Source organism: Podarcis filfolensis (genome assembly GCF_964270895.1).
Source record: "Podarcis filfolensis genome assembly, chromosome: 5".
Classification (NCBI taxonomy): Eukaryota; Metazoa; Chordata; class Lepidosauria; order Squamata; family Lacertidae; genus Podarcis; species Podarcis filfolensis.
The window spans coordinates 62,650,288-62,664,496 of NC_139608.1; the positions used below are offsets into that span (position 1 = coordinate 62,650,288).

General features: G+C 43.9%; 1 protein-coding gene across 5 annotated transcripts in view; it reads left to right on the forward strand.

The window, feature by feature from the left end:
* Nucleotides 1-14,209, forward strand: part of LGI1 (leucine rich glioma inactivated 1) — a 29,484-nt gene that overhangs the window by 839 nt on the left and 14,436 nt on the right. For 2 of the 5 annotated variants that reach the window (XM_083614138.1, XM_083614137.1), the window contains exon 2: nt 2,301-2,404. In XM_083614138.1, coding sequence (XP_083470264.1) covers nt 2,397-2,404 — 8 coding nt within the window. In that variant the 5' untranslated portion in view covers nt 2,301-2,396. Of the gene's footprint in view, nt 1-2,300; nt 2,405-13,171; nt 14,025-14,209 lie in introns of those variants that run through there. The other 3 variants (XM_083614136.1, XM_083614139.1, XM_083614140.1) reach the window with 3 other exon arrangements.

The following is a 14,209-nucleotide window of genomic DNA, read 5'->3' on the forward strand; positions in this document are numbered from 1 at the left end:
AAAGGCCAGACACACAGAACCCACATTTTATTCAGCCATAGTCTTGTTGAAGTATATTCTCAAGTAAATGGAATGTTTTCAAGGATGGATCACAGATGTCTCTTAATGAAATAATTCTGTATGTTTATATATATTAAGGGTGTGCTGCAACCATAATATTTGCCTTGTGTCTGATTCTGTAGCTTTTGGAAGCAGCCTGGTCTGTTTTGGATCTGCTCTGTCATTCCAGTTCGATTCAGGTTCATTTCTGTTCATCCAAATCTCTGTTTTGCTCCCTTTGACTACACTGGGGAACCTAAAGATGGTGGTCATGTGTTTTTCCCCCCTTTTTAACATAAGTGGGTGGAATTTGCAGGCAAATGAGCCCCTTTGACTTGGATGGAGCTTGCCAAATTCCATGCATACCCATTCATGGGTTTTCATACAGGAAACTTTTACAATTTTTTTAAAAAAATGTTATCTGCCAGAATTGTATGCACATTTTAGGCATGGTCCAGCGTACTAAAGGGATGAAATCTGTCGAATTTCAGAAATAAAGGTGCATTGGTTGTTCTGAAATGAAAAGCTTTACTATTTTCGGGTGTTCATTCCCCTTTGGAAACTGTAGACATGAAGGAGGTGCCCCTGGGTAGAAAACCTGTTAAATTTCAGACAAATAGGTCCAGACTGGGTGATGTTACCTTCATTATATCTTAAAAAGCAACAACTGGGAGAATGATTTTTCTCACTGCTCCCCCGCCCTTCCTGGAAGCATCCTCCATGAAAAAAGGAGAGTGCTGTGGTTTTTATGGAAACAGCTATGTGAGAAAGAAGCAGGCTACCTCAGTCTCTTACCTCTGTCTCATGCCCTGCTGTCATAGCCAAAACTCAAAGGGGAATGACAATCCACATCCCTCCCCCTCTCTGTCAAAATGGGGACAGGAAAGGGAGCACAATTCCACTTCTTCTCTCTCCTCTCAAGCTCTGGGTGTTTTCCCAGACATTTTGATTTCATTTCTCAGCAAAGGGGAGGAGGAAAAGGCTGTGTGTTTGTTGAAAAGCTACTTGGAAGGTTGGGAATTCCCTAATCCACCTTGAGATCTCTTGCTTTGGTGTAACCCAACTCAGTAACATGAAAGACTACCCTGAATCACCCTGATGTGCCTTGTTATTTGGGTATACGCACAGCTAATGCACACCCCTAATATATATTCCACTATACGATGGATGTGATTTTCCTTTAAAGGAACTCAACTTAGTGCTTGCAAAAGTGGCATCACGTGAATTATTCAAATAACTCAAAATAAATAATTTATACATACCAGGCGATAAAAGCCAGTCCCTCCCTCCCCTCTTTTGTCATCCCACTCCCAAGGAACTAAAAGTCTATTTTTATATGAATGAATCTTGATATAAGTCTAGCAACTGGGCCAACATAATCACATTTTGTGCACGTAGAAGGAGAGAAGATTTATAATTCTTCATTATACTTTTTATACAAGACATATGTAGGCAAGAGGCAGCTTCCAAGATAGTGAAATTCTAGACAGTGACAATTTCAGCTGCTGAGAAATAAGATTTTTGTGTGTGTGTTTGTGAAAACCAGGTTTAAAAAGCCAATAGTGCTGGATAAATAATAAGGTATGCTATCTATCAGACTGGTAACGGAGAACCTTTTAGGGTTTCCTTTTTATTTTCTTGTTTATACTCTGTAATCTCAGATATCTATAAATTAAAACTGGTCCCAAGATTTCCATGAAGAAGAGGTTGATGAGTCACTTTTCAGGAAAATGCAAGCATGCCCCAGGGTGCTGGGAATATCTATTCCCTTTAAAGGCAGTGCATTTCCCACATACTGCTGATAAAACAGGTAGTTGGAAACCCCAAAGAGTTTTGTGGCAACTTAAAAGATAACACATTTAATAAACTTGTTAGTCTTTAAGGTGCCGCAAGACTCCCTGTTTTCTGCTGCAAGAGACTAACATAGCTACCCTTCTGGAAATAGCTGAGTGGAGATAGTGAATGTTCATCTCTCTCTCAACAGTTGTTCCTTTACTCTATCTTTCACTAAGGCGAGCTTTAACAGCTAACATCCCCATCGATTGGTTTTAAATCTGCATGTAGGACAGCCTCAATGGCCATGAATCTTACATCCAAATCCCGTGTCCAAAAGTCATGGGTCTGGATGGTTCTTCTTATTCTAATCTAAATGTGTCTTAGAATGACTTCAGCAAAATATTTCCATAGAACCAAAATAGAGAACACTATATTCTGCTATTGTTTTTTGTTCCTAAGTTGTCTCTTTCTTGAACTTTTTCCAGTACAGGTACGACCTTGAGCAAAGAATCTGCAAACAAAGCTGCTGGATTCTGGTGAAATAAGATAGTGATGGCACAGGTGATCAACAGCCAGTTATCATGGCCCTGTAAATTCCAACTGTTGGTTCCCCAGGATTTAAAAATCACATCACACACCCCAGACACTTCAAATGGCAGCTGATGATCTACCTCATTTCTAGGTGAAATAAAAGTCTTAAAGAATATACCAGAGACCCCATGGCACTTTGAAAGAAAAGATTTCAGATAACTGGCAAGGATCTTTTAAAGGTTCTGTTTGGAAATATCCAGGAATGGAGCCTGCCTAATATTGTATGGGTTAATATTCCACAATCGTGGGTCCACCACCCAAAAAGCCCAGTATCATATTGGACACTTTAATTATACTAACTGCAATGTTATATTACTTATGACATTGTTTTTGTGTTGTTCCTCTGGAATGTTCTGACATCTTCAATTTATTGAATTTTATTGGGAAATCATATTTGAGCTTTGTATTGTGTTTTCAGTGGCTCCATTTTTTACACTTTCATCAGTAAGGTGATGCACATGTCTTGCAAACACTCAGTGCTCTCATAATAGGTGGGACAAATGGTTGAATAGGTCCTAGATTTCTTAGGTTAGTCAGTTACAGAGGGACTATGTTACAATTTTGTGCTTTTTCAAGAAGTTAATTTGAAAACAACCAGTGTAAACAAAATGCTGAAATATTGTCTTCTGTGTCCTAAAAAAAAAGTCATTCATGAATCTGTGACTTAAGAATGTGCAAAAGAATTTTCTGTTGTTTTGTTTTGTATTAAAGATGGTCTGTGGCCCCAGATTGACAGTGTTATGTTTGCCCATCTCTAGACCAATCTGTTCCAAAAATAAGTCTTCATGGGTTATATCCTTCCTTGGGTCCAGGGCTTTCTTTCAGCTGGAACTCTCCAGAACGGCATTCCAGCACCCCTGAGCTGACCTTGGAAGTTTGGAGAGAGATTGACCAGCCTCAGCAAAGCCTCACTGTGCTTCCAGCTCACGAGGAGACCCTCCTCAGAGCCTGAAGGGGACATCCTCTGTGAGCTTTTTGTGAGCCAGAGGCACAGTGGGGCTTTGCTGAGGCTTTTCAGCCTCCCGGCTAATAGCTGACACATGAGAAAGCTGTGCCTCAGCTGAGCAAGCCCCCAGCTGCTCCGGAGCCAGAGAGGCCTGGGGTGGGGGCTCCTTAAGCTGCTGTGCTGAGGCACGGAAGCCTCTCCATGCCCCATGCTCTGGCTCACACAAGGCAGAGGGGTGGGGAGAGGTTGCTAGGCCAATCAGCTGCGGTGCAGCCTCAAAAAGCCTCTGGCTGGCAAGGGAACTGCCCCCCTCAGCTCAAAGAGATCCTCATTGGGCTCTGTGGTGGCTCTTTTGCATTCCAGCACCCTTTTCTCTAAGGAAAAAAATCACTGCTTGGGAATATCAAAGGAAAGGCCACTGTTTGGATATATATTCCCTGCTCCAATATGTCATATCTTCCATCCAAAGATCATGTCAAGTCAGCTTGCCACAGCCTGTTTTGCTGCAAGTGAGAAAGATACAAAAAAATTACAGAAGGTTTAGTTGTTCCATAGTCGGCATTAAGTATGTGTCACAGCAAAGATAGATTTCTAGTACCCGGGAATTTGAACAATCCACATCAAAGAGCCAGTGAGGATCATCCATAGTACAAATGTCTAATTTAAACATTAGATGTGACCTGCACCACCCTAATGGATGTTAAGCCTCAGGAGAGCTCCAGGCTATGTTCCCCTCGCCTTCCCAATTAATCTGGCAAGAAGTCGAAATGTTCTTCTGGCAGTGGATCTTAGTGGTTGCGCCAGTAGGAAGGGTAATCCCTTTCAAAAGGGTTTATTTTGTTTATTGTGGCTGAGGTAAAACAGAGCCTCAGTTGGTCTGAATTTGGCATTTGCAACAGAACACTTCACAAGAGCACCACTAGGAATGTAAACTCAGAATCCCAGCAGAGGTTCACAGGGAGAATTTCTGATCTCAAAAATCTTTGCAGCATAGCAATGGCAATCAGCTTCTGAGTAGAAACATCTAAGGCTTCAGTGCTGAACACTGTGAAGCAGTTCCCACAGGGCCCAGTTTAACGCACCCCTTCCCTCACCAGTAGACTTGACGCATGGTGCAGCATTGTTATTCCATGTGCACCCCGAGGCTCAGGTAGAATATTCAGGTTCAGCAGAAGCTCTCCATGCTTTTCCTTCAAATGTTCCAGCAGCTGGTTTTACCTGGGTCCTTGGCATGCAGAAGCTGGGGAGAAAGTTGCACTGGTGAGGGTTGGCCCCAGCACATAGCACCCTCAGACAGTTGTGAGCGCCTCAACAAAGTCCACTGCTGATGCTTACCTTTGGCCACTCTTTAGCTGTTGTTTTCAGGCCTGGAATGCCAGGCAGTCTAGCCATCCTATGAATTTCCTTCAGTGCCCTGGGGCAACAGTACAGCTGGGCCATTGCATGGCATTTAAAGGAAGCCTAACTCTGCAGCCTGGCCCTACGTTGGAGTTCTGCCACCTCCAGGAAAACTCATAGGGGCTTGCTGATGGAGGGTGTCAGGAGCTGGAGCCAGGTGTAGGTCAGCAATAAAACATTAAAGCACCCAATGTCAGTGACATTAACTCTTTATTCAAAGAAACAAAACAGTGCAGTCCTAGTAGTCGCAGCAACCCTTCCCAGTAGGCCTTGCCCCAGTGAAGCAGTTGTGAGGACTGAAGGTCCCCATTTTCCCACAACTCTCTAAGGCTCCAACCCTGGTTCCTTCCCCAGCAGCCTAAAGCTTCCGCATCTTGCCTCTCGTTGCCCTGCCCTCTTCATTTCTCTACATGTTCTGGGAAACCAGGTGGGAAAGGAGCTTGTCACAGAAGCAGGGGGAGACTCCCTAGATTCTTCACCCGCTTTCCTCATCTCTGTCTCCTGGCCCCACTCCTCTCCTGCCTCTGATTCTGGACTGCTCTCTGCCATAGTCTCTTCTTGCTCACTAAACCCTGTTTCCTCTTCAGCTTCCGACACCTCCTCCTCCCAGTGTGCCCCCTCTTCTACCTTCTGAGCATTCATCGTCGTCACACCACCTATCAACAGGCTCTGAGCCTTCTTCATATGGGGGTTCCCTTGGAGGCTCCACAGCTGGTGCCTCCTCCCACTCCTTGGCATCTGGCCAGTCCATGACAAAGAGGAGCATTGTTGGTGGAGGTAGACCGCCAAAGGGCTGTGATACAGGTTTCAGGTTGGGAGCTCGCCATGATACTGAAGGACTCTAGGAGCCATTCTGCTCTCTGTGCACTCAGGATGGTGGATTGAAACAATAGGCATGTGCCTTGATTTTCGGAGAAGCAACTCTGTGGCACCTTAAAGACTATCATGAGGTAGCCAATATGGCACCCTCCAGGTGTTTTGGACCACAACTCCCTTAATTGCACACCACCAGCCATGCTGGCTCCCCAGATGGAAGTCCTAGTCCACAATATCTGGAGAGCACCATGTTGCCTATGCTTGGACTGTCACATTTACAGCCACAGCCACTTTTGCTGAATGACACTCATTTCATCTGAGAAAATAGGCATTAGCTTCATTAGCACCAGTTTAATCAGCAGATTAATCAATGGTGGGCAATTTTAATCTCTGAGGATACAATTTAAGTGCAATTTAAGGACATGCCAATTTATTTTCCAAGGCTATTTTGTTCTGTTATTATACTGTGATGGAACATGGAAAAAGCAAGATATTAAATATCACCTTTCCTCCTACTAATGGGTGGTAGCTTTTATTTCTAATTCTAAGTTATCTCACACTTTTTTCCTATCTCAAAAATGACCCAATGCCCTTCCGTCAAATTTTTGATACTATGCAAATTTATATATATATAGTGTTAGCCAATCAGTTAATTGGTTAAAAGACCGATGAATCTGCAACGGCACTTTTAAAATAAGTTGGAAACCCTAGAAAATACCCCTAACAAAGTGAATTGAAACATTCTTATATACAAAGAGGGAGGTTTGGCTGGGTTTCTTGCTTTGATGTGTTTATTCCTCCATTAGTGTTGTAAATAGTTCATCTGGCAGAGCAGTTGCCAAAAGCAATTATATTAACTCTCAGATGCACATAACACCTAATTCCAAACAGCACTAGGATAGCCAATAATACTGTGTGACAGGTTTGGCCAATCAGAATCTTCTAATGTCTTCTAGCTACTATTCATCATTATTTTAATTTAAGACATGCCAGACAAGTACGAATAAAGTAAAACCATTTAAAATAATGCAAATGTAACAGTCCATCTCTTACACAGTAGTATAAAGAAGGAATAGTGATGAGGGTGCATAACTTGAAGCAAGCTATATTGGGACATGAAATGGGTCTCATATTATATAGGGTCTTTTCAGTTTTGAGTAATTGTATGTACTCAAGGTGGTAAATGAAAAGCCGTATGTCAGCTTGCTGGGAAGCATAGTGAAGGCAACAGGCTCTTTGCTTTCTGCCTAAAAGCATATTCCTCCCTTGAGTTCTGCTGGCCAGGAGGAATGAATTGTAGACATGTGACTCTGTCTAACTACTGCTGATTAGGTAGCAGCAACACAGCTTCGGAGCTGACTCACTGTAGAGCACCACATATCAGGAGCAGTCTATCTGTGCTGTGTCAGTTTAGAATTTCAGCAGCAGTACTTACTGCCCATAAAGGAATACATTCGTTTTTGGCTTAGTCCAGTTTTTACCAATCATTTTGCAAGTGGAACTGTTCTGGGATAATTGCTATTTTATACATTCGGAAACTTATCTATTTGGGAACTTGCCTTGGGCCCGGAAATTACTAGTTTACAGGATTGCTTTTGGGTGGGCGGGAGGAAATCTTTCCTTTCTTCCGGGCAAAGAGGTGAATTGGAATACTGAAAGGAGCGAGCTAACGTCTCCAAGGAGTCGCCTGGCATCACTCCACCTTCTTTTGTTTCTAATGGCTGTTTCAGACCACCCTGCTGCAAGAAGTAACCAAGGTATGCCTCGTCAGGATTTGTACATCAAAGAGGCTGTATGGCAAACGCTCAAATTCATGATGAGAGGTGGAAGCTTAAGTCTTAATAGGTTTTGCAGAATGTACATGACGGCATTCTTCTTGTTGCCAGGCTACAGTAGCCACCTAGCTATTACAATAAGAGCAGCAGAATGCAACATGAATACAGTAAAATTCAAATTGAGGAAATACAGTGGTGAGTGGCTTTTTCAAGGGGATTGTACTCCAGAAGTTCAGGTGCACTACCATTATTCTTAGCCTGGGTTTAAGGGGTCTTGATTTAATGCATTGGCTGAACTCCACCTACAATATCAGAATGGACTGGAGGATGAAAATATCAGACTGGCCTGGAGAATAAGCAGGGTTTATTGCAGTTCGGTGAAAATCCTGGCTGTCGGTATGCTGTTCAACAAAAGAAAAAGCCACTGCTTTCCAAAGTGCTGAAGAGATCGTCCCTAATCAATCCTAGAATTTGCCAGAACCTGGCCCTGCTCCATGGATTGCTATCAGCTTGAAATGATGATGGAGCAAGATAAAGTCCAGGCTATGAGGAACCTCTGCGCAAGCACCCTTTTTTGAGCTGTTGCTGTTATATCTGACACCCCTCCCCTCACGAAAAAAAGTATTAAAGGGAACAGGTACTTACACAAGCTGTAGAAATTAGAACGGGATCATACTGGTTTACTGGAAATGTGTGCAAGGAATAGTCCATGCAGGAAGCATCCTTCTTTTCCTGACTTGTCATCAGGCATGGAAATCAACAGCAAAGGGAAGCTGGGTGAGTCTGACCCCTCGCTACCAGATTCAGGAGAGGACAAACAACACGGAAAGGCAGCTGAATGCCTGCCTGCTTGCAGGCTTCCCATAGTCATCTTGACAGCTAGTGTTGCAAGCCAAATGCTGGCCTGTCAAACAGCCCCTTTGTCTGATCCAGCGGCTCATGTTATATTTCTGCAACCACTCCTAGAGGAGAAACAGACACCACTGGGGCTGGGACTGGATAGATCTGGGTGCTGCTTTCCTTTCTGTTCCTCCATCCTTTGCAGCCAAGGTCTGAAGTTCCATTCATCATAAACACAGGACAATTTTCAGAATCCTGCATGCATTATACTCTTCCATATGCTGGAACTTTGGGTTTCTGTATTAATGGAGTGATGCTTGGCTCTGGCTGGGTTCCACAATGATGCAACGGTCCTGCAATGATGCATGCCCAGCTGCTGGTTCCCTTTTCTCCTCATAGCCATTCTGGTCCTTTGTAGGTGAAGCTGTACCTCTCAGTCCACGCCTAGCCAGTGTTGTGGCCTTTAGATGTCATAGAAGCCAACGACTTCACTGTTGGCCATGTTGCTCTAGGGCTGCTCTAAAGGGCGTCAGATTCCCCATCCCTGTCTCTAGGCCAAGCTCTGCTGCGATCCTCTGACCACATTCTGCCCATCCCCAAATAAATCCACTCTAAAGGAATAAAGCAACATTCCCTTTTCAGCTTTGTACCTCCGCTACTGTTTATCTGCTACTCTCCTGTCCTCGAGATTCCAGTCTCCCTGGCAACAGTTGCCTGGAGCTCCATATGTTCACCTGGCCCCTCTTGTCCATCACCTTCCATCCAGGTGAAGCTTCCCTCCTCTACCACACTTGACTCACCACTGGTAGGGATGTTCAGGGGAAATTTGATTCAGTTCGCATTCAAAGACAAATGCACCTAATGCACGTTTCTGAAACATTGTGGGAGCTGCAAAACAGCCATCCTTTGAAATTCGCAATTGTCCAAATTTTGCAATGCGATTCTCCAGGCAAGCAATGTGTGCAACCCCCCCCCCCCGCATAAACCAGGTAAAGGGTGCATAAAAAAGCATATATTGGTGAAAATAACACACACCACTGTGTTATATTAGGTGAAATGTTCTTTGCAAAAAATATGTACGTTAGACCAAAATGGATACAAAGCTGTAATTCCTGAACTGTCCAGCTGAGCAGGTGGCGACCCTCTATGACAGTGAGCCTGGCAGTAGATCCTTAGCACTCACAAGGGATTCCTGTGGAAACTGCTGCCAGTGTGACCTGTGCCTAGGCATATTCAATCCATACCTGTTTCTCCAGCAGAAAGAGGAAAGGAGAGGAAATCTAGGAGGAAATCAACCAGGCATCTTGACACGGGCCTCAACAGAAAAGTTGTCTTCCCCCAAAGATTTGGAGAGGTCACAGTGATTGAACTGACAATTGGGAAACCAGATTTCCACAGCTAAAGCTTGAGTGAGCCATTAAAAAAAAATCCATACAACCCACATAATCTTATAAACAGATTGATGACAATACAAAGCAGATACCCGGCTTGGCAGGAATGGGAATATAAGTTCATTTTTTATTGCCCTGTAATAAAAATAAACCATTGTAATGTTTAGACTTGTGGTTAAACCAGATTGTGAGAAGTAATCTTTTGGGCTTTGTGGTGCTGGGCTGGAAAATATGAACAAAGGCATTGCATTCTACTGCATAATGCATGGGTATAGGGAGATGTGTTCAGAAGCTGGACACATGTGGGGCAGGGGTTAAATGAGGAAAAGTTGCAACATCTCATTGTCCTAAGACTCAGAGAACAGGCTTAAAGGGAATCCAGAGCCATTGGGAGCTGAGCAGAGTTTGCAATTTTTAAAAATAGGCCATTAGTACCACAACAAATCTATTGTCCTGGCTCTTATTTTCATTAGAGGCACATTTTCAGTTTGAAAACAGACATTGGCTGATGTATTTACATGTCAGGCACTGAAGTAATCAAGCAGGGAGTCCCATGGATCAGTGTTTGCAGTAAAGGGGAGCTCACCATTGTCAGGGGGTGGTGTTTCGTTAAAGCCCCTCACCAATAATTTGAGCACTGCACTTATTACTCTGTTCCTTGCATCAGAAGTGACTGCTGGTCAGTTTAGTGGACTTCAGGTAGTTTGGCAGATCCAGTGACAGCAGAAGGCCATTCCTGGGCCACTTCCTGTTACTGAGTTTCCAGAATGGTTGCACGCTTTCTCTGTTTGGGCAACATTCTACAGTGGGAGATTATTTATGTCCTGGTCATTTCTCTCTGCTCAACTACTACTTGCTTGCTACCTCACTGTCTTCCTAAAGGAACTTGCCTGCCCTTGGCCATGAATGACTGACAGGTTCACTTTCACCACCTCAATTCTATACAATTACCAACCTCCAAAAAAGATGGCAAGAGCTCGACTACCTACGTGCCATAGTGTTGGACTTGCTTCCATCATGTGTTGTTGTACTCAAGTCAATGGATTGTGCAACCACTGCTTAACAGCCCCGTAGTAATACATGGGATGCCTATGTGTTCTGAACCACAGCCCTAGCAGAGGGCTCATGGGAGTAGTTGGGTGCAGGGATCCCAAAGGAGGAGGCCAAAAACACCAGAGTAATCAGTTCTAGTGCCTTATTAAAAAACGTGTAGACTTACAGCCTGACAGCTCTCCTCACTGAACCCAGGATGGACACCACAGCTAGGAGATGGCTTGTCCGTACCCAAGCCCAAGTGCGTATGTTCTTCATCCACTAAGCGGCATACGTAACATGGCCTAGGGCTTCCCATCGCTCCACCTGCCCAGATGAGGGCATGGGTGGCAAATACCCAACTCTTCCAGCTAGTTCCCCTTTCTGGGCTCAGAGCCCAGCACCCAAAGCCCACCGATAAGGATAACTTCAAAGCAAGCCAATCAGCTTATATCAAAGCAAGTGAATATAAGCATATATGAGCTCATTGCTACAACAACTACCAATTAATTGTGGGGTTGTCTTGACTACCAAGATGGTGTTAGCATAGCTCCCAGAACAGTTCACCTTTGGGTCAACACGCTACGAAAGGTGTTTTGGTCCTTTTCTACATAGGACTACCCCTAGCCTCAATCTCGAGAGGGGAAATGAGGTTCATCAGCATGAGATCCACTTAATACAGGCCTACAGATACTAGATGTTCAGCTTGATAATAGCACTTCCTGTACCATTCTTTGTTGGTGATGTACATTCCTCTCAAATTCTGTGCCCCTACAACACTTCTAATCATAACCATATACTTTATTCTTATAAAGGAAAATAATTATATTGATGCCTGCTTACCGGCTATGGTATTCTATGAACCAATATTTTCCCTTAGCACCTGAAATAATGGAGTTATACTAAAGGCAAAATTGATCCATTCGTTTTCTCTTGTCGTTATTATGCACCTGAAGTTCGAACTGACAAGAGGATTATTTAAGTGCTTTCAATATCATCATCATCATCATCACTATTACCCATAAGTGTGCACAATGCTTTGGAGTATGCAAGGGGACAGGTCCCTGCCCCAAAGAGCTTGCAGTCTGAAAATTGGCACAGGCGAAACAACAGAGCAAAAGGATAGGCTGGGGCAAATACTGTGCAATTATTTGAGTTGCATGTGCTTTGGCTTGGTTACAGGCTTAGTTACAGCAGCAGCTGTTCCACTGGACCAAATGGCAAATGGTGGGCAATTTCGTAACTGTTTCTCCCAGCCTGTTTTTCTTAAAGAAGTGCAGCTGTAGGTGGCTGAAATCAGGAGCAGAGGAGCAGCAGCAATTGTCTGCTCAAAATCGTGTTTTTTTCACTTTGCCGGGGGGGGGGGGGAATACAGGGAAAGGAAAGGGTTAAGCACCTACCTTCCTCTGATGCTTCACTCTTGATTTTTAGCCTTTCATGGCTGCTTGTAATTTTATTTTTATTTTTATTTTTAAAACTCACTGTCAGTAGGAAGAATCATGGAACTGCCCAACACATATCAATTGTCCCTTTCTCTGACACAGAAGACTCTACCAGTCCCAGTGACAGCTTCATTTTATGCAGTACTCAGTTCATCAGATTCTGTCACCTGGCCAGCAGGTTAGCTATGCTCCACTTGCCTAATCTGTAAAAATGATCCCTGTGTCAAAAGATCAAAAATCCTTCTAATGAATGATGCAGTGCCCAGGGAAAGAACCATCTCCAAAGGACTGATGTTCTGCTTTTTTGGTTTTGAATTTTAAATTAAGGGATGTTAAGTTTAAGTACATTTATTATTGATCTGCAGCTCCTTGCACATAGAATGTTCTAAAGTCCAATAGTGCTTTAAATATCTTCTACTTATAAGAGCAATGATAGGATAATGGCGAAGATAAGAACTTAGTCCTAATTGGGGGGGTGGACATTGCCTTTTCTTAAACTGTGATGTAGCAAATGTAAGTTTCAAGCAGCCAACGTCACAGTGCTTAATTCCTGGTAAAAGTAAAACAAGGGCTCAAGCCTTGGATAAAACATCCTTGAGAAACCTCTCCAATCCCCAGTGCTGAAGGCTCCTTCTTCAGTGGTTGAGCAAATGCACACCCAACATGCTCAGGGGCACTTGCATATATTCAGATGTCCTAGGCTAGGGTGAAGCCTTGGCTTCAGAAACAAGATGCTGAGGCAGCGACTTTACGTAGATTAAGCCCCACTCCTTTGCCTCTTTCTAAGGATGACACAGCCTACCGCAGCAAATAAACAACTTTTCAAAATAATATGCAAATTGGTTTGCTTCAAAGGCTGGCTGCTGTACATTAGCAAGACAAAGATGCAAGGGAGGTTTAAAAAAGGATTTTGTCTGAGAGCAAAAGAGCATTTTCTTTCTCAAATGACAGTTGTAGGCATTCTTGGTAATAGGCTCCATGTGTGCCTGTTTGTCTAGCTGTGACCCGAGCTTGTGCGAGAAAAGCAAACCCATAAGACAACTGTTCCTTTTGCTGTGATGGCTTTGGACCGTGTCACTCAATTTCCTCTTTTTGCTGTCACTTGGCATATGCAAAGAAGCAACAAGGGGAGGGAGCCCCAATTCCCAAAGGACATTTTTACACAGGTGGAGGGATCCAGTCAAAGATGATGACCGATCTCCCCACCACACACACACACGCACACACACATACACACAATCCACCTCACGCCCACGCACCCACCCACCAGCAAAGCATAATGTTGTGCTATTTTTGGTAACAAGAAGAGGGCCTCCCCTCAGACGAGAGAGAAATACACGGAGAGCGCCGTGTATTTTCTCAGTTGCGTCACTTTGCAACCTAAAGCTGTGTTGTGCTCAGTGTTTCTTTGCGGTGATGCAAGCCCTCTTCTGCTTCTACAGCTGGTTGGATTTTCCTCCTCCCTGCCTTCACAGCACCTCGCAGGTTCCCTCTCTGAGAGCACTATGCTGCTTGAGTGAATAGAAAGAAACATACAGCTCAGCTGCAGGTTTTCCAGCTACAAAAAGAGAAAGAGAGAGAGGAAACATTCAGAGGGAAAGAGACAGAAAAGAGCTGGAGAAAAGAGAGAGAGAGAGAGAGAGAGAGAGAGAAATATATTGCTGTGTCTTAACAAGAAAGACATTCAACGGCTGAATAAAAAGGTGCGGGGGGAAAACCCTGTTCATGTTTTGGGATATCATTCTTTCAACTGGCTGGAACCAGAGTGGATCAAAAGAATGGGAAATGCCAGCAAACCCTTTAGAAGAACTGCTTCTTTCCTATGCTTTTTCTCTGTACTGTTGCTGACTGAAGGGAGCAAGACAGGGAAGACAACATGTCCAGCTTGGTGTATTTGTACCAAAGATAATGCTTTATGTGAAAATGCCAGAGCTATTCCGCGCAGCGTTCCACCTGACGTTACCTCACTGTAAGGGCTGTAAGCATTTGGTTCTTTTAATTTCTGTTTAAAAATTGAGCCAGCATGTGTGGTGTTTTCAGTGCAGACTGAGGGGTGTCTGCAGTCGTGAATACCTACAGCATTCGAAACCCGGGAGCCGGGCGTTGAGGGGGGATGTGCTTGATGTTGTTCTCTCTGAATGCAGCTAGAACATCTGATTTCTT